The sequence below is a fragment of the Medicago sativa genome, chromosome 1 (genome assembly GCF_051527215.1).
Source record: "Medicago sativa cultivar Bolivia chromosome 1, Bolivia_mono, whole genome shotgun sequence".
NCBI classification, from domain to species: Eukaryota; Viridiplantae; Streptophyta; class Magnoliopsida; order Fabales; family Fabaceae; genus Medicago; species Medicago sativa.
The window spans coordinates 13,091,269-13,112,920 of record NC_140749.1 but is presented as its reverse complement, the minus strand read 5'-3'; the positions used below and the strand labels follow the sequence as shown (position 1 = coordinate 13,112,920).

General features: G+C 32.7%; 1 protein-coding gene and 1 long non-coding RNA gene across 3 annotated transcripts; one reads left to right on the top strand and one right to left on the bottom strand.

Annotated features, from left to right (window-relative positions):
* Positions 1-2,846: 2,846 nt before the first annotated feature.
* Positions 2,847-5,655, bottom strand: LOC146952814 (uncharacterized). The gene is made up of 2 exons (XR_015007742.1): positions 5,274-5,655; positions 2,847-4,810 (listed from the first exon to the last, which is right to left on the bottom strand). It is a non-coding gene; the product is annotated as an uncharacterized LOC146952814 (long non-coding RNA).
* A 5,791-nt stretch (positions 5,656-11,446) lies between these two features.
* LOC146952813 (uncharacterized) lies at positions 11,447-21,652 on the top strand. 2 transcript variants are annotated; one of them, XM_085706196.1, is made up of 12 exons: positions 11,447-14,486; positions 14,632-14,762; positions 15,002-15,101; positions 15,186-15,385; positions 16,166-16,823; positions 17,052-17,378; positions 18,853-19,620; positions 19,713-19,785; positions 19,855-19,940; positions 20,469-20,588; positions 20,927-20,998; positions 21,150-21,652. In XM_085706196.1, exons 1-11 carry the CDS (start codon positions 11,697-11,699, stop codon positions 20,996-20,998), a joined length of 5,325 nt encoding a protein of 1,774 aa, XP_085562322.1. In that variant the 5' UTR covers positions 11,447-11,696; the 3' UTR covers positions 21,150-21,652. The 2 variants fall into 2 exon arrangements, with proteins under 2 accessions (XP_085562322.1, XP_085562331.1); XM_085706205.1 differs by having other exon boundaries at positions 20,927-21,042.

The following is a 21,652-nucleotide window of genomic DNA, read 5'->3' as shown; positions in this document are numbered from 1 at the left end:
CTTTCAATTACTCAACTACTATCACTTCTAACCACCTTAATCGATATGGGTATTTTAAGCTATATACACAGTTTTTAACTTTAGAATTCACTATAAACCAATCATTTTCATCCAAACTTTAGAATTCACTATAAACCAATCATTTTCATCCAAACAAAAACTTATAATGAAACTGAAGGGGTATTATATATTTTGTCAAGTGGTGATTATATATTATCTTATCTCACTTTCTCACTCTCATTGTTTAGTTACAAAGTTAGTTGAGAAATAGTATGAACACCTTTTAACACTTATTTTTATATTGGATGAAACCGATGAGTCTAGCCATTTTATGTGTGACTCATTTCTAAAGTGGGGTGTCTACATAGATTTCATCCAATAAAAAATGAATGCTAGAGATTGTTAAGAAGAGAATGTCATGTTTAGCCATAGACTCCCTCCCTAGTATTACTATTGACAACATGCATAATTTATCTTCTTTTTTACTCAATTGATTGTTAGATGAACGTTTAAAATTCACCTATGTTCGACATATCGACTATATTATTTTTTATTTATTTTAGATAAATGAAATAACAATAGTCATTAAAAATCATACACAAAGAGGAAAAGTCATGATTTGAACTTCAGTCATAATATCTAATAATTTTAACATTTTTATCAATTAAGATAGGATTTATGGACAATTTACTGTTTTTATTATTAAATATTAATAGGTAATGAGATTTTTTTAGAGAATTTAATAGGTAATGAGATAAATCTTGAAGCTCTCGTAAAAATAAATATAAATCTAGTAATACAAGAAGTTCTTCTTCTTTTTTGTTAAATTTAGTATCCAATCTAAGAATCGGCTAATTCAAAATGTATGAAACTTTGAATGAAAGAAAAGAAAATATTGAAAGGTACAACTCAAAACATGGAAGAGTAGAACCGATGTCTCAAACCATGGTAAATACTTTTAAGGAAATGTTAATGAGTGCCCTCGGGACACTCTTTAAGACGTAATATTTTTTGAAAATTTATGTAATCAATGCATTGGAAATTGAAATTTTTAACTTGTTTATAGAATAATTTCTTCTTTTTAGAATCTTTGAAGAGTACTATGGGACACTCGTTAACAAGACTCATACTTTTATGATCACGAGCCTAAATAAAAACCATTTAGCCACACACATAACAATCAACTTCATTTAATTATGTCAAAAATACATATTATTAAATTATTTTTTATTTAACATTTTTTAAATTGTGTGAGTGTGTTCAACTAAATTATATTTAGAGTTGTGCTCATTCAATGCCACTAGAACTTTTACCCGTGCTACCGCCCGGATCATAAACAATGGAGAAGTTAATATATTGCAATAAGATCCATTACATAGAAAATAAAACAATTTAACTAAAACTATCTTTTAGGGCATACAACAGTTGTTCAAACATTTTGGAATATCTCTTTGTATACTATATTTGAAGTGGTGTTGATACAATTCCCATTGTCATCCGTTAATAATATCTTCAGACCATCTCTTGATGTAACACGTGAGATTGCAACATATACTTGTAGTTGTAATACATCTTAATTTCGTTGTAACATTCAGATCCGGCGTTATAGATGAATGCAGTAACATGGTCGTGTCCCTATACTACTTTATACAAATTTTTAAGAATATGAATAGTAGGATTAGTATGTAAAAAATCTAACAATGGATCACTTAATAATATTGACCTTCAATCATTTTAATCATCGTATATGTTTTCTCTCTTAGAATCTTAAATTAAATCCTGCATAATTTAAACTCCATTAGCATTTTCTAAGTTAGAGGATCAAAATAATAAAGCCTAATTTAAAATAAAGCCTAATTTAAAAAAGAAATGAAAAAAGTAATCACAGAAACCTACAAAGCTACAATGGATTAAGGTAGAGGAGATGAATTCAGATAAATGGAGTAAGGTCAATGCAAGAAAAACACATTAATTAAAACCAAAAAGTCATGTTTATAAAATGACCCATCATGATTAAATTTATATAACCAATTCCATCAACCTCTCTTGTACGGTCACAAAGATGAATTTGGCAAAAAAGTGAGTCAATCATTAACCATATGATCAGTAGAAAAAGCTATCAAGTAAGAGGGATACAAAACAAATTTTTATGTATACATGGGACTATATATAACCACAACCTTTTACTCATTCAACACTCCGGTTTTCATACGGACCTTAAATCCCTTAACCATATGTGTTCATCATAAACATAAAAATGAAAAGAAACTCAAAATAGTACAAAGAAAACATAACTGAAGAAAGGAAGAGAATGAACTAAACAAAAGATGAAGAACACTACACATATCACATAGAATAATTAGTACATAGAGCTTGAAGTGGAACTCTGAAAAGAAATAGTTGCGGTGGAAAATTAAATGGCTAATACACTTCAACTCAACTAACAGTATCACACTTATTATGTTATCATCATTAGCATAGAAAACATTGAATGGCTACAAAGCATTCATTGATTCTTCACATACAAAAAAAAAAAATTTATGTTTTTTATACCAAACTATATATAAGTTTAGCATAGTGAAACTCTCATTTGCTATGTAAATATTCTAAAAAAACTTCAAGCAGGAGAGGATAGTTTTTTTTTTTTTTTTTAAATAACAATGTAGGGGATAGTTAATTAGTGCTACTTTCTCATCAATTAAAAGCATTTGAAGACCACTTATTATTGGACTTTGGCATTCTCCTTATTGCTATTCCATTGAATGAGGGAATGTATTGGTTTTCCATGATGGAACCATGCATAGGGGATCATTAATGGATAGATTGTTTACACAGTCACACACAACTTGAGTGCATTGCAAATCCAAAATAAGATTTTATATAGTTCCATATCAATATATGAGAACAAATAAGAAAGTCAGAATAAATTACTACTAAGTTATAAACATAAGAATATATTTAGACATTATTCCCAAAACCAACACAATTTTGTCTCAGTAACCTTCACTTGAGCATAAATCACTACGAAATTACAAATTTGCCTCAGTCTCATGCCAAACTGCAGCTCATAGGTTGATCAAGGTTCCATATCAGACAATAACTTATCAGAGTTGTATAACAGAAACCATGAGTCCATTTTCTTTCACACGACCACTGATAATTCATGTGCTTGAGAATCTTGCAGCTTCCTAAAATGAAAGATCTTCCATTGATGCTATGTTAAAAGATTGCTTGTGGATGACAGGGAAAATAAAAATGCAGCCACCAACTATCAACAACCTATATGATTAGAGGGGAAAAAAAATTCTTCACCAGTTTCTTATGGTAGGTCTATAACAATTTATCATACTCTCATATCTTCTGTTTTGTCGAGACCATTGACGGTCTTCTCCTAGAAGATCAAATCAATTTATCACCCAGAAGTTGATGGAGTACTTCTGATAGCCCAGTTAGAAATCACTTAATACCCACCAAATTATTAAATATATTCAAATTGAAGGGAGTAAAAACACATAAACATATTAAATCCTCATAAAATTCTTATGTTTTGAACTATCATGTTTAAACAAATAGAAAAAAGTTTATTTACCAAGTATGATGAAAGTTGTAAAATATGTCAATCATAAACTTCTCAGTTAGAAATGTGCATCGTATATATGCACACAATTTTCTTCATTATATCCCAAACTTGCAAGTGTGAATGGTATCAATAAAACCACCACATTTCAGAAATAAAAAAACCCAATTAGAAAGAAAAAAACACAAACTGATAAAAATAAATGAAAGGAGACTTATGAAGGGAAGATGTAACCACAACTTACAAAAGGAAGAAGAGAATCAAGCCTGGTTTCATTCAATATCTCTCAATGGAATCATTCATTATAAGAACCAGTTGTAGCAAAGCACCATCAAACATAAATATTAAACCACTTTTACATTGCAAATCAAAGTAAACTCCAGAGATAGACTGGTTTTAAATATGACTTTTTAAGTAACAAAATTGGTGAGAATAGATAGAAAATTGATGAAGCAAAATGTGTCATATCAATCTACCAACATAGTAGTGATTTCTACCAACATACACTCAATCACAACAAATATAAACTAAAGAAACTGTGAGGGAAAATATAAAAAGAGAACCATAGAAAACTTTCACCACATCCTATTGAAAATACAAAAACTGTCTGAAATTTCTTACATGGTAAGAAAGGAGTAAAACTTTCAACAATTCATTTAGCACTAAGACTGAAAATCATTAATAATATCTTACTCTATCAAGATACATAAACTACAGCAAGTGAATTAAATAAAAAACCAAAAGAATCACAGACAAAAATAATAGTTGTAACATTTAAAATACCAACAAACAAAATAAACTCAATTTGCATTACTCAATATAAGATAGCAATGTTCAAGCTCCAAGTCAATTTCAGAATCATCTCACCCTCGATCACCAAGTCAATTTCAAATCATACTGGAACTACAAATACATTGTTTGTTTGAAGAATAACAACCTTAGCACGCCTCAAAATAGACACCAAAGCGCAATAAAAATTACAGTTGAAGCACATCTCAAAACACCAAAGCCGAAGAACACTGCTAGTGACTTGCAAACCATTGTAAAAACTTGAATTCTACTTGAATTAACCCAAAAGAGTAAAACATACCGGTAGCTGAAAATTAAAACTAACATATGGGAGCGATGAAAGCTTGTACTTCAAGTATAACGCTTATAACCAACAAAACATATCAGTCTCAGAGCCACATCCAGACCACTACACCTGACCTTTGAATCCAATCTTTCTTGCCCCTGTAACAACAACTACCAACTACGTTAGCTAATCTAGATTGCAACATGAACAATATGAATAAACAGAAAAGAAGCAATCATAAGTCATAACCCTAAGAATTCATGATGCTTACTATAACAGCTTATCTAATCTATAAAAAGAGTAACGTTGGATTGTTTTGTATCAAAAATCATGAATTCAATAGGAATTCACTTTTTATTTTAAAATTTTAACCAAACCACTCAAAGTATATTCTTTTTTTAATCTATACTCTATATTCTACATTCAACAAAAGAAAAGAAAAACTAAAAAAAATTTGACGTAAAAAGAAACAAAATCTCAAAATTCACAAAACGTAAACCTCATATCACAATAATCATTATCAATTTCCCTAAAAAATTACAACCCTAAGAAATCACACGCATTTTCATAATCAAAATCAATAAAAAGTTTAAAAATAATAAAAAAAAAAATGAAATTTACCTCTTCTGACCACCAGCATAATACTCCTACGGTTCAATAGACACGGAATCAGAATCTTGATCGCATTTCACATCACGCAAAGTCTGAATCCCACTTTGCCGACTACCAGGGGAGCACGTGAAGGCGATTGCGAAGGAGGAGAATCATCAGGATGAAAATCAGGGGAAATAAAGGACGGGATTCATTAGGGGAGAATAGAGATCTGGATTTGATGTGACATTCTCTTCAGGTAAGTTTAGTCTCAACCAGGGTTCTCGCGGTGGTTTCTTGTGAGGTGGCCGGAACTGGAGAAGGATGAAGAGAAGTCGCGATTGAGAGAGAAGAGGGAAAATGAGAGAGAAAACAGAGGTTTGATTTGAGTATTAGAGTATTCATCAAGGTTGAATAATCCACCTAGAAGAGTGTAATCTATAGTCGAACTGGAAATTTTAAGTTGTGACGTATTTAATTTTTACTTTTTTTTTTGAGGACGAATATAAACTTCTATCCAAAAAAATATAACGAAAAATATATAGCTATAAGTTGGGACATCCATAATTCTATACCCATATTTTAGAAGTCAAATACAATCATCGACACACATAAATTTCATACGGCAAAAATACGTTAACAAAACCATCTTTCAAAAAAAAAAAGTTTACAAAATCCAAAATGTTAAACTATTTGAATACATTCTTTTAGAGGATTTGAATACATATTACATTAATTTCATATTATAATTTTTTTTTTTGAGAGAAAATTTCATATTATAATTTGTTGCTGTATAACTTTTAATCTACAGTCGGTCCCTATAGTCTAATCTAAATCGTTGTCTCCTTTTATATTGGGTGCAAATAGAAGTATTATGAGTGCAAATCAGTATCTCCTATTTAGTTCTGAAGTATACAAATATAATTAATATATTTTTGAAATTAATGTTTGTTCAATTGTTAAAAGAACTAAATATAAGTAAAATTATCTTTCTGTCAAAAAAAAAAAAAAGTAAAATTATCTTAGAACATAAATCGTTAACTTATGTTTGAGATTGAGAGGCATGGGTGCCTTCACAAATATTTTTTACAGCCTGCAATATCACTTTTGATTCTGAGCTTAAGGAAGTTGTTTTCTATATCAATTTGGAGCTTATAAAAATGAAGCAACAACTGTCTTTGATTCTGAGCTTAAGGAAGCTGTTTGCTTTATCAAATGACATTTTGACAGATAACAATTGGGGGCAAGAAGTCACAATCCTGCAACCTTGTAGACATAAGCCTAGCAACTGCACTATAGACTAAACCGAACACAGGTTGCATAAAGTACATTATTGACTGCGCCACCTTTGCAAACTAGGGTAGACAAGATGGCTAGGATTTGGCATTTATTTCTAGTTAATTTTCAATCTGATAACAAAATTTGCTAGTTAAAATTAAGGCTTGCATTTAAATAGCAAAATTTGAAATGTAATATGTCAGTTATGTTAAATTGATCATAATTCAAACTTAAATCTAAAATATGAATTAAACTTTGAATTTGAAATTTTAAAAATAACTTTGAAAGTTGTTTGAATCGTGTAAAAAGAATCATTGTAAAAAAATAGCGTTAAATATCTCTATCATTTTGGCTAGTTTTGATTTTTCCTTGATTGTGCAAATGTGCTGATGTGGCATGCTGACTATGTATATATTTTTTCAATTTTATTTTGTTACACGAGGAAATTATGCATCATATCTTTTATTTTTAACACATAAAAATTATCTTCATCCTTACCATGATTTTCTTCATCTTCAAACACATAACCTTCATATTCAAACCCATAATTTTCACAAGATCTCCATCACCCTAATACAAATATAGGAAATGTTATCGAGTGTCTCCAGGATACTCTTTAAGATCATTAAATGGTATTTTTTTTTTAAAAATTGCGTAATCAATACACTAAAAATTGAAATATTTGACATTTTTATGAAATAATTTATTTTTTTCGAAAAAGTATCTTGAATGCACTCGTTAACAAGACCCTACAAATATTCATAAAATCTTCAACCCAAAATTTTTTAAAAAAAAATAGATCAACTCAAAAAAGAAACACAGATATTCATCCCTTTATTCAAACCAAACAAATCTTAACCGATTTATACCCAAAATATATGATACTACCTCCGTCCCGGTATAATTGACCTACTTTGGTTTTTCACACAGATTAAGAAAAGTGTATAAATAAAGGGGAAAGTGGAATATATTGTATTGGGAATGATAAAAGTAGTATTATTTAGTGTTATATTGTATTGGGAATGATGAAAGTTGTATTGAAAATTGAAATGGGTCACTTATTTTGGGACACTTTTTTTTAGAAAATGAGTCAGTTATTCCGGGACGGAGGGAGTATATGATTATATACAAATCTCTCACAAACTTCCAAATGCAAAATTCTTCTTCTCTCTTCTAGGGTTACTATTACTGCCACAGAGAAATAACAACAAATTGCACATAATCATCATTGCCCTCACCCCACTCAAGGTAATCCTTCTTGAAGTGACTGGTCTTATGACACTGAAAGCTGTTATACTTGTGTTTACCATTTTCACAAATTTCTTTCCATGACCAAAATATTCAACACATTTAAGGTGTTTCAAAACCATATAATTCATCACAAACGCTCTTAGTTTTAAACACGTTCTTGTAAGTTTAGCTCAGTTGGTATGGACGATGCATAATATATGCGAGGTCCGGGTTTCGAACCCCGATCACCACAAAAAAAAAACATGTGGAAACGCTTTCTGGTTCTTAGCGTGTTCCAGAGGAAGAGTACTCATTACGTCTCATTTAACTCAAGGGATTTGTCTTTGTATTTGTGCGTATAAATACCCAATTCACAGTGTCTTTTTTTTTCTGAACCACATTTCATTGAATTAACATCTATTCGTAAATTCTTTATGACCTTATCTCAGTTGGTAGAGACATTATATAATATATACAGGTGTCGGGGTTTTAACCCAAAACACTTCACTTATTTACCTTAAAAAAATAAATTTCTGCTTGATAAAAAAATCTACTCCTAAAATTTCTATTTAAAAACTTTCCTAAAATAATGGTATATAAATCAACTAGTATTTTTAAATTATTGGAATCAAATTTCTTCAAAAAAAAAAAATTATTGGAATCAATAATTTATTGTGGAATTAAAGCAGTAAAAGAAAAAGGTAAATGGAAAGAATTTGAAGGAATTTGACTAAGTCATTAGTAAATAGCCTAATTTAGAATTACCATAATTTTTATATAACAATTTTGTTTCAAGCATATTAAGAAGTTAGTTATAATTACTAAAATATATGTAAAAAAGATCTTTTACTACGGTAATTATTACTCCCTCCGTCCCATTTTAAATGAGTTTGTTTTGCTAATTTCATACATATTAAGAAAAAATGTATAAGTGAAAGAGAGGTAAAAATAGTTTTGAGTGTCTTTGTTAAGTATTTGTGCATTTTTCTTTATCACAAATGTAAAGTATAAAATATTGAATTGTAAAGTATAAAATATTGAATTGAGAGTGGTGAAAGTAATATTAATTAGAGTTATAATTGAAAAAGATAATTAATATTATATTGATAAGTAAAATGGATCAATTTTTTTGGGACAATTTTTTTTTTCAAATGACTCACTTATTATAGGACAGAAGGAGTACATTAAAGTTACATTCGGACTATGCACTCATATAAAACATGACAATTGATTTGTAACCAAAAAAAAAAATATGACAATTAATAAGATGTACTTTTCCCCTAAAAAAATTTACATAAAGTTGAATTCGACGACTTTTGCTTACAAATTGAAGTGTTTGACTTGAAAAATTATATACTTCATTTTTTGTTGCAATGAATACGTAAAAGCTCATAAAAATTTACTGTTTAAGATTCTTAAAGAGTTTTCTTAAGGCACCAGTTAAAAAATTTGTTTTGCTTGTTTATAAGGTCGAAGATTATATATTTACTTTAGTTAGTGATTGCAATAGATGATTGAATTTGTAAAAGGTTAATAGACGATTGGTACTCCCTTCGTCTCTGATTATAAGTCTTATTTGAAAAGAAATAAAATTGTCCCAAAATATAAGTAAACCCTTATGCAATTTACTAGATTTATTTATTTATTTATTTATTTATTGAAAGAAATTCATCTTTTTTGAATAAGAAAGAAATTCATCTTAAAATTCGAAATGTTAAAGTTACACGTTAATACACAAAGAGTATTATTGGAAGATCAACATACAAAATACCTACAATTTATTTTAGTGTATCTTAAAAAAGGTTGGGGGTGCTTATAATAAGAATCAGGGGGAAGTGATAAATATCTTGAGTTTATATTTAAAATATTTTTAATTTTTTTAACTGTAACTTTCATTTTTTGTTTCTTTTTGAAAAAAGAACTTTCATTTTTTGTTGACAAACACTCCGTTTCTTTTTATTTGTCACCTTTGTGGATGGATTTTATTCTTATCTATATGTAATTTTCAATCTTCAATAAAACATATATAAGAAAGAAAGTAGTTTTTGGATGTTCGTAAGCATCACATATTCATGATTTACTTATAGCCATCCTCATTGATAAGTTAGACCAACATATGTCACAAGTAGAGTATCGTACTATCCTCATACATCATCACATGATTTTAGATTTTTCATTCAATAAAACATATATAAGAAAGAAAGTAGTTTTTGGATGTTCGTAAGCATCACGTATTCATGATTTACTTATAGCCATCCTCATTGATAAGTTAGACCAACATATGTCACAAGTAGAGTATCATACTATCCTCATACATCATCACGTGATTTTAGATTTTTCATTGATGAATATTGCACTATTCGTGGTATCTTTATGATCCACTAGAGCTGTCAAAATGGGCTAGCACGTATGGACCAGTCCATCAATCTAAATAAAATGTAGGGTTTAACCTTAAAATTTCAGGCGGATTTTTTCAAGGTTTTTTAATCCGGTCTAAAATAACCGGACTAAGTTAAAAGGTCATTCAAGGCAGATCAATTCTCACACACACATATATGCACTAAAAGAAATAAAATAGTTCAACTTTTTATGAATTATAAAATTTGGAATGGTTGTGGCTTAAGTTAAAAGCTCATAAATTTAAATGAGGTTGTGCCTCTCCAAAACATTCACGTTTCTTAAATTTCTCTTTTGTTTTTTTTAATTATATTTTTAGTATAAATAAAAAAGCAATGCTTATAAGAAATTTTAGACCCATTTAGCCCGCAACTTGTATAGGGCTGAGTTCAGGTAGTTTTTTAGAGCCCGTAATTTAATAGGTTTTTTTATTAGATCCGATAAAACCCTAAGCCTGTTATGGGCAACCTTAAAATGAGGTAAATAATTCATTGTAATGAGCTTGTAGATTTTAGATACATGCATGCCTTTGTTAGAGATTTTCTTTTTTATATATTTAGATGGACAAAAGTATATGCGAAGAAAAAGCCGCCTATGAATTTCTTGATAAATCCATCAGAGGAAATGTCGACCCTTAAACCAATAGATATTTCGGTGAACATATGTGTAAGAGAAAAACATGTATGTGTGGACTTGAGTGAGGTTATCTCACCCGTGGAAATAAAAATGTGAACTTTTACTTTGCAACATGTAGTTTTCAAAGTTGTTTCAAGTAAAGTGTCCAAACAGTTTTGCATTTGTGCTCAACACTTTTTGATTTCATAGCATTTGTGTTCAACACTTTTGATTTCATAACATCAAAAACTATTTATTTTCTACAAAGAGTTAAAAGGATGATGCAAATCAATGTCATATCTTGTATATCAACAAACATACTAGCTTTTTGCTATTCAGAACCGATTATCGACACACATTGTTATTCCCTGATTTTTCCTTTATGTTAATTTTTTATATATAAACAAATTTAATAGCCTAAAAATATCCTTAAAAAAATTACGTATTTAGAGAGGAAAATAAATTGTTTAAGGAAAATGCTAATTTGAGCATAAAATTATTGCAATTAGTACATGTTTAATTTAAGAGATGAGAATATCGATAAGATTTATCAATCAAATGCATAAACTTTGCCACAATAATCATAACTGATACCATCTGTCCTTTTCACAGTACCATATACTTTTCCAAACTTTGTCGTCGCTAGATTCCCAAAAGACAACGCTTTCTCTCTCCTCTCTCTCACTTCCCACTGTCCTAGTCCTAGTCCTACTACTCAGTACTCTCTCTCTCTCTCTCTCTCTCTCTACATTGAACACTGTGTTTTATTACTTACCCCTTCTCTGTCTTCATAAACTTCTTCATTTTCAATGCATGATGATGATGATTCTATTGTCCAAATTTCACTATCCATTATTCATTCATAGTTGAAAGTAAATATTCATACTTTTACATTTTTCACTCAAAACCCACTTCTCAAATTTAGTTTTTTCAATGGATGAAACTGGTGATGATGAGTCTAGGAGGTGTAGTAGAAAAGGGTCAGGTGGATGGAGGTGCAAAGAGCAAGCTTTACCTGGAAAACCCCATTGTGAAAGGCATCATGAGTATTACAAAAGCAGGAATTGTAGTAGTTCTGTTGAAAAGACTGGTGGAATAAGAAATGGGGTTGTTGTTGATGATCATGATAATGGAGGTAAAGGGTTGTTTGGTGGTGATGATCATGGTGTTGTTGAGAGATTTGGAGGGATTTTTGGTGATGGTGAAGTGAATGGTGGTGTTAATGCTGGTATTGGTTGTGAAAGTTTTGGTCTTTGGCAACAAGGGGGTGGTCAACAAGGTGGGAGGTTTGAGCAAGGGAGTGGGAATTTAGGTCAGTTTTTGGGTGATGGAGTTGAATTTGTAGGTGGGTTTGTTGAGGATAGGAATAGGGTTGTTGGTTTAGGTCAGCAATGGGGTGGTGTAGGTGTATTTGGAAATGGTGGTGGTGTGTCTGGTATTGGTAAAGATGATCATGGAAATGGTGTTGATGGTGTTTGTGGAAATGATTCACTTGGTTTTGGTTCTAATGGAATTAATGGGTTGATTGGTGAAGGAGGTGGTTTTGGGAATTTGTATGATAGGAGTTTTCAAGATCTTCTTTCTCAAGGCAGGGTTTGTGATGAAGATGTGAATTTGATTGGTGGTGGAAGTGGAACTGGCTTTCAAGGGTTGGGTGGTGAAAGTGCTTATGATTTTAGAGGTGTGGGAAATCTAAGTTGGTGTGGTAAGGTTGAAGGTGAAAAAAATGTTGGTAGTATATTAACGGCTCCCGAGTCAAGTAACAAGATGGGAGCTATTGGTGTGGAAGAGGGAATGGAAATGTTATTAAGTGGAGGAGTTTCCATTAACGAGGAGGCTAGAGGTGAAGCCTTGAAGCCATTGGCTAAGAGAGGTAGGCCCAAGGGTTCTAAGAATAAGATTAAGAAGAAAGAGGTTGACTTAGTCATAAATGGAGAAACTGTTTGTGGAAGTGCTAATGTTGGAACAGTTGTTGAAATTCTAGATACTGAGAAATCAGTGTTTTCTGGTAAGGCTGATCAGGTAGGTGTGGACATGGGCGACATTGCAAGGACAAAGAAGCGTGGTCAACCGGAAGATTGGAAGCGTGGAAGGCAGATTATTTTGGCGGTTGGTTATGAAATTGATGGGGTTGGTCAGATTCCAGGACCGATGGAGTGTGGTAGAAAATCAAAGGGTCCAGTAAACAACGAAGAGAAGAATGTTGAGGAGGTTAGCAGTGAAGTTGCTGGTGCCGGTGAGATTGCAAGGCCTAAGAAGCTTGGTCGGCTAGAAGTGTCAAAATGCGGGAAGGAGATTGTCGTAGAGGTTAGTAATGATGTTGGTGGTGAGATTGTGAGGCCAAAGAAGCGTGGTCGACCAAAAGGTTCAAAATGTGGAAAGGAGATTGTCCCAGAGGTTAATAATCAAGTTGTTGGTGCCGAGGTTAGCAGTGAAGTTGCTGGTGCTGGTGAGATTGCAAGGCCTAAGAAGCTTGATTGGCTGGAAGGGTCAAAATGTGGGAAGGAGATTGTAGTGGAGGTTAGTAATGATGTTGCTGATGAGATTGTGTGGCCAAAGAAGCGTGGTCGACCAAAAGGTTCAAAATGTGGAAAGGAGATTGTCCCAGAGGTTAATAATCAAGTTGTTGGTGCCGAGGTTAGCAGTGAAGTTGCTGGTGCTGGTGAGATTGCAAGGCCTAAGAAGCTTGGTCGGCTGGAAGGGTCAAAATGTGGGAAGGAGATTGTAGTGGAGGTTAGTAATGATGTTGCTGGTGAGATTGTGAGGCCAAAGAAGCGTGGTCGACCAAAAGGTTCAAAATGTGGAAAGGAGATTGTGGTAGAGGTTAATAATAAAGTTGCTGGTGCCAGTGAGATTGCGAGGCCTAAGAAGCGTGGTCGACGAAAAGGTTATAAATGTCAAAAGGGGATTGTCATTAAGCGTGGTCGACCTAAGGGCATAAAGAACAAGAAGAAAATACTAGAAGATCAAGAATTGCCTGTCCAAACCCTTGTTCAGGATGAGGTTCAAAATGTTAAACCAAAGCCAGGTCGACCAAAGGGGTCTAAAAATAAGAAGAAAAATATTGCCGGTGAAGATGGAAACAAGTTACATAAGGAGAAAAAAAGGCGTGGTAGGCCAAAGGGTTCTGGCTTAAAGCCAAAGGAGATTGCTGTTCGATTGGATGCGAAGATTGAAAGGCGTGGTAGGCCAAAGGGTTCTGACTTAAAGCCAAAGGAGATTGCTGTTCGATTGGATGCGAAGATTGAAAGGCGTGGTAGGGCAAAGGGTTCTGGCAAAAAGCCAAAAGAGATTGTTGTTCGATTGGATAAGAAGATTGAAAGGCGTGGTAGGCCAAAGGGTTCAGGGAAAAAGCGAAAGGAGGTTGCATCTCAATTGGCTTTACAGATTGAAAGTCAGAAGAGTACTCGTGTTGATGGAGCTTTGAGTATGATTATGCCACATAAGCATATACAAGAGGAATCCATTTCACCGCTAGAAGATCCAGTAAATAAGGAGGAAAAGTCAGATTTTGTCCTTGAGTGCTCAAAGGACTCTGGAATTGAAAAGATAACAAAAGGGTTGATGAGCAAATCTGGCGATGTCCATAAGAGGTGCAGTGAAAGACTGAGAACATTGCTAACCGACCACAAGAATTCTCAGTATGTTGAAGTGGAAGAAACTTTTTGTGAAACTGAGGTGGAAGAAACTATAGATCATGAATTGGAATCTTCAGATTTGATGGTGAGTTGCGCTTGAAGTTACATTCTCGTCCACTCATTATAGTTTCTATTATTACCTTAGCATTGAAATGTGTCTCTTTTGATTTCAAATTTGATTCTTTCTTTACTCAAAATTCTCAGTTTGAACTCATTTGCTCTCTTTTTAGGGTGAACCAGAGACCATAAAGGAGCCAAGGAATTTAAGGTGCCATCAGTGCTGGAAGAAAAGTAGGACTGGAATTGTTGTTTGTACCAAGTGCAAAAGAAAGAAATATTGTTATGAGTGCATAGCAAAGTGGTAATGTTAACTAAACTGATTTTTTTTCATCGTTCTACTTTCTGATGAATTTCACTTGTTAGGTTAATTATTATTTTTGGCACATCCAACTAGAATGGTTCATGGGAGACAAATAGTTTTATTAACTTGGAAAGAGTATAGCTTTACAAACACCAGCTAATATTTTTGATAACTAAATTAGGGTACTGATTGCAGACAGGCTCTGGTTTTCTTATGATGTTTAAATTTGAATAATATAGGTACCAAGATAAAACTAGAGAGGAGATAGAGACTGCTTGTCCCTTTTGTCTTGATTATTGCAATTGCCGACTGTGCTTGAAGAAAACTATATCGACGATGGTGTGTGCTTTCATTCTCTTGCATTCTATTATGCATTACATTAATTTTTGTGCCTTTCATGTGAAATGAATTATTTATCCACAGAATGGGAATGGCGAAGCAGATGCAGATGTCAAATTACAGAAATTGTTTTACTTGCTTAAGAAAACTCTGCCTTTACTCCAACATATCCAACGTGAGCAGAAATCAGAATTGGAAGTAGAAGCAAGGATTCACGGTTCCCTGATGGTGGAAGAGGAGGATATTCTGCAGGCAGCAGTTGATGATGATGATCGAGTTTATTGGTATTATCTCGCAGACCCTCTTGGTTTATAGTAAAATTTTGTATGTTATGAACCTTTTTCCCTCATGTTATTGTTCAAGCATTATTTTTAATTCACTGCATTATAATTATGATCTGAACAGGAAAATATTTATATTTGCTTGAGTAAGAAGTATAATCAGAACCAATCATGGAACTGTGTTTTCCTAAACAACTCAACCATTACATTAGTTGCCTTTCAAAGTAATTGGTTATCTACATATATGTTTTCTTCTAATGCCTGTATTGATGCTGTGATACATTCATTCCTTTCCTATTCATTTTTGTTGAGAGAGAAGAGAAATTGAGAAAGATGTGTTATAAAATCCTTGTTTAGACTATAGAGCAAAGCTATTTTATATAGATATGAAACAATAAATACAATGATATACATTCTACCGCAAATACATGATACAATTCTTTCTGACATGTATAAATACTGTTTACTGAACCTTTTTTTTTGTTCTTTTCTTTGTCATATAACATATGTCAAAGCCTACTACAAGTCAATTTTTTAGCAAGACAATTGTTTAGCAGCAGAACTTTGATTAACCATTTTCTTTATTTTGGCACTGGTATTTGTGCTTTTTTTCTTTTATTTTTTTATCTATAATTACCACAGATAGGTATTCACTCATCTGAATTAATTTCAGCTTGAACTCCAATTATCTGATATATCTAACTTTGTAAGATTTTACTCGTCTTATTTTCCATAATGTGATTTTAACTTTAATTCGGATCTGTCGATTTTCTTGTTTCACAGTGACAACTGCAATACGTCCATTGTCAATTTCCACAGAAGTTGTTTCAATCCTTATTGTCGGTACGATCTCTGTCTCACTTGTTGCACAGAACTTAGAAATGGAGTACATTCCAAAGATATTCCTGCTAGTGGTAATGAGGAAATGGTCGATACACCACCAGAAACTATTGCTTGGAGAGCAGAGACAAATGGCAGCATTCCTTGTCCTCCAAAAGCTAGAGGAGGTTGTGGTACTGCTACCCTTTCGCTGAGGCGCCTATTCAAAGCTAATTGGATCGACAAATTGACTAGGGATGCGGAGGAACTTACAATCAAATATCAGCCACCTATTGTTGATCTTTCTTTAGGATGTTCAGAGTGTCATAGTTTTGTGGAAGATGCAGCACATAATTCTGCAAGGAAGGCAGCTTCTAGAGAAACCGGTCATGACAACTTTTTGTACTGCCCCGATGCCATTGAAATCGAAGACACGGAATTCGAGCATTTCCAAAGACACTGGATAAGAGGTGAACCTGTTATTGTTAGGAATGTGTACAAAAAGGGTAGTGGCCTTAGCTGGGACCCAATGGTGATGTGGAGAGCTTTTAGGTTGGCAAAGAACATATTAAAAGATGAGGCAGATACTTTTAAAGCCATTGACTGCTTAGATTGGTGCGAGGTTCGTGTTTTGATTTCTAGATTGAATAAGCCTCCACATGAAATAGTTATGCAATTATTTTTTAATTATTTCAAGCCATATATATCGTCACAAAAAATTATCCTGAGAATACTCCTAAAAATTTGGTCATCAAACAACAATTTACTCATCTATTTTTCAGCTTTTGATTGGAGATTCTTATTATAGTTCTGAACAAAAGTTTATTATGTGTTCTATATGGTGATGCAGGTACAAGTTAATGCCTATCAGTTCTTCAAAGGCTACTTGACAGGGCGTAGGTACAGAAATGGATGGCCGGAGATGTTGAAGCTAAAGGATTGGCCTCCATCAAATTTTTTCGAAGAGTGCTTGCCAAGGCATGGTGCTGAGTTTACAGCGATGCTTCCTTTTAGTGATTACACACATCCCAAATCTGGTATTTTAAACCTTGCCACAAAGCTGCCTACTGTTTTGAAGCCAGATTTGGGCCCTAAAACATACATTGCTTATGGAGCTTTAGAAGAATTGAGTAGAGGTGATTCTGTGACAAAATTACATTGTGACATTTCAGATGCGGTAAGTTCTTAAATTAGAGATTTCTTCTACTTGAATTTGATTATACACAAATAATGCTAAGTGCCAAACATTATTATGTATAATTGTTCTATTTTTTATTGGTGAAATATGTATGATTGTTCTATTTCTACTTAATTTACACATTGTGAAATATGTATGTTGTTCAAGTTAGCAAAACCAGTAACAATGTTGCTTAAAAGAACCTTTACTTTGACAAAATATGTGGCAAAATTTGTGATTTTTCAATGGTGTGACCCAAGTGCTGGTAGTTTACGCTTGGAATAAAAAATAATAACCAAGCAACATTGCTTAACAAATACAAGTCTTGTATTCCATGAGATGAAAAAGCATGTTGAGATTTACTGGGATTAAAAGTTAAAACTAGTTTTATCAGCTTAAAAGATCAGCATATAAAATCGCTAAGGGTGTGTTTGGTTGTGAGAAGAAAATGTGAAGAGAGAAAGAGGTGAGAGAGAGTATGAAAAGAGAGAAATAGATGAGAAACAGGGTAGATTTTACATGTTGTTTGGTACAAGAGAGAAATGAGAGAAATAGAGAAGAAAGAAGTGTGTTTACTTTTTGTAAAGACCATAATACCCTTATACAAAGAAAGATAGTATACAATTTTATCATATTTGAATTTAATTTAAAAAATTAATGTCTTTTAGTTTTAATTTAATTAACAAATTAAAGATATTAAATTACTTTTTCTAAACACAAATAAATCACTTTTTTTACTTAATTAATTATTTAAAATATTTTAATTTAGGCGGTTAAAATAATTCATTGGTTAACTATTTCGTGAGTTACCGATGGTTCAATTTTATTCTGTCAAAACAAAAATAGTCCAATTTTATTTTATTATATGTAATAGGCATGAGGAAAAGGCAAAGATCAATTGCGTTTGTGGTATGTCTGCTCAGCTTCCGTTTCGACTGCTAGAACAAAAATCTTTAGAATATACTACGTAAAAAAAAATATATATATATACTTTGTATGTCATCCACACCACACCAGGGATAAATATGGAAAATAACAAAAAAATCACGCTTCCACTCCCTTTCTTCGCACTTCCGAAGAGAAATGGATCAGGCATGGGTCCCACATGATTTTGTCTCTCTTATCAATCTCTCTTTTGAACCAAACACGAGAGATTGTAACTCTCTCCCCAACTTCTCTCTCCCCTCTTTCTCTCTTTCATAATTCACCTCTACCAAACACAGTGTAAAGGACCCGCAATGTAGTTAGATCAGCATATGTAACTAGCTTAAATGTTTTAACTTGAGCTGGAGTGTTAGACAAGTAGTAAATAGTTCCATTTGTATAGGTAGTGTACAGTTGCGTGTAAAACTGGAAAATACATTGATTGATCAGAATACTGTTTGTGTCGCATGTCACACACAGGTTTTCTCCTTTCTCATGTTATGCAGCAGGTGCTAATTCCACTAATGCAGTTATGTTATGCATTGATCAGGTCAATATTCTGACACACACAGCTGACGTAAAGACACCAGCATGGCAATCCAAAATCATAAAAAAGTTAAAGAAGAAATATGAAGTTGAAGATATGCGAGAGCTCTATGGTCTGGACAGTAAGGCAGCTGGTTCGCGTGGAAGAAAATGCAAAAAGCGCCGCGTAGGTGTTACCGTGGATCTTAAAATATCTGAAAAAGACGACATTAATGGTAGCGACTCAACCTTGCTTGAAAGTCAAGAAAAAGAAGAGAAACTTGATACAGAAGCTTGTGTTCAAGAGTTCCCTGAATCTACCAAAAGTAAATTAGATTTAAATGTGAGCAATCAGGAAGTCATTGGTTCACCAAGGTTTCAGCAATTTGATCTCAATAGTCTTGATTCCAGTTTCTTGGTTCCTAGAAATGACTGCGAGTCGATGCTTTATGATAATGTGGAACAACGGTGCTCACCACCACGTTATGGATCTTGTAAAGGAATTTCATCAATGATTGATAATCAACCTTGTGGTGGAACAAAAGAAACAACATTTGTCAATGGATTAGATTCTTCAGACATTTCCTCTTCGGATACCGAGACTGACAAAATAGAGTCGGTTCAAAATGAGATGCCGAGTAATAATTTATGTGGGAATGATGTTCATTTGGAGACTCAATATGGGAGTGCTGTGTGGGACATATTTCGTAGGCAGGATGTACCAAAACTAACAGAGTACCTAAATAAACACCATAGAGAGTTTCGCCACATAACTAGTCTTCCAGTGAATTTTGTAAGTGCAGTTGCCTTACCTTCATTGGATTATTGTTTTTTTGTACAACTTTGTTTTCTAAATTAATATGTTTTGATCTTCTTTGGCTTCAGGTGATTCATCCCATTCATGACCAGCACTTTTATTTGAATGAGAAACATAAAAAGCAGCTAAAGCTAGAATATGGTATGAAATTATGCTTTAATTTGTGATTAGTTTTTTGGATTTTGTAGCTATAAACTTTTTTTCTACCAGGTGTTGAACCCTGGACGTTCGAGCAACATCTCGGGGAAGCTGTTTTCATACCTGCAGGATGCCCTCATCAAGTGAGAAATAGAAAGGTAAATAAGGACACCAGTTTTATATTAAAAATAAAATCAAAGGACTGAAACTAGTTTACAAATCTTTTACTTATATAAACATTTTAGCGCAATCAACAAAAATTTAGAATTTGATCTCTATAATTCAGCGATGAATCTTTGAACCACAGCACCTAATAGAAGAGGTAAAAACTTATTTCATATGCATAAACATCATTAAAATAGGTCTCTAAATAGGTTTTCAAGACAGCCTAAAAGAATCTCAGAATCATATATCTTAAATTTTTGTTATATAGTATGACAGTGTTAGGATATACTAGTTATAAGAGAACTAGTTCAGTTAGTTATTTGTTTCGGTAGGATTATTTTGTATAAATAGGGTGTTATGAAATTAGAATGGGGCATCATTGAATACTGTATCTTTTTTGAGTAGAGTAGCGACTCTATTTTTCTCCTATTCTCTTTTATTGTTTCTCAATCTTTCAATAAAATTGTTCGTAGTTTTCAATCAAATTCTTGGGTTTCTAACACATGGCTATGTTATTTCAGCCGTGCATCAAAGTGGCCATGGACTTTGTTTCGCCTGAGAATGTTCATGAGTGTGTTCGATTGACAGAGGAATTCCGGTTACTTCCAAAATACCATAGATCTAAGGAAGATAAATTAGAGGTACATGTTTTTCATCATACTGGAGCATATTGTGATGACCTGTGATTTTAAAATATTTAGCACAATTTTTTGTTTTGGAATAAATATGGTTATTTATATTTGCTGGTGACATGTCACAAATTTGATACAGCATAATATCAAAGATTTTCTTTAGCATATTATTATGTGCATGACTTGTTAGGTTTCTTGTATATCTCATACATTTCCATGCTGTGTTAAATTTTGCTATACCATCTACATTAGTTACTAAATGTACACTACAAAGTTGGAGTGAAGATGCATTGCTTATCACTTTATCTAGAGATATTTCTTACACTCCATATATTCTTTGTACGTAGATAAAGAAGATGGCACTTTATGCTGCTGATGTTGCTATTGCTGAAGCCACTAAACTCGTGGGAGCTAAATAAGTACTTCACTCTTAATCCTTTTCCTTTTGATGCCATGAAGATTTGTATGTTTCTATGCCGATATTTTTATTATATAAATACAAATTATTATTAAAATAAACTATGCATTTAGATGGCTTGTATTAATTAGGGTGATCTTGTAATTTTTCAGATGAATTTGAAGTCTGCCATCAACAACTTTTTGACAAATAATTCTCAACAGAAGCAATTTTACTGTTGCCTGTTGGTTTTATTCACCTTGATTTTAACCATTTTGGAAGAGCCTGTAAATGTGATGTGAATGTATCTGGTTCTGCTGTATCATATAAGACATTGGAAATTTCGTCAGAGTTCAAGTTGAATGTTGGTTCCTGATGCACTAGCACTACACACCAACAAGATGTGTAGAATAATGCCAAGTACTCGCGAGTTTTTGAAGAACGGTATCAACATTCCCGTGTTGTTGGAAAATAGTACTAGTTAGTTTGAATATTTTTAGCTAGACTCTTGTATGATGACTGATTTATCTTGTTCAACAACTTTTCGTTTTGATTATGTAACTTCTAGTGCCTGATCTTGAACCCATGTAGATCATTTTACGGGTTTTAAATTTTTCGCAATCACAAGGTCATGGACCTTGGTCGTTGAATGAAGATTTGACGGTTTATGTTTTGA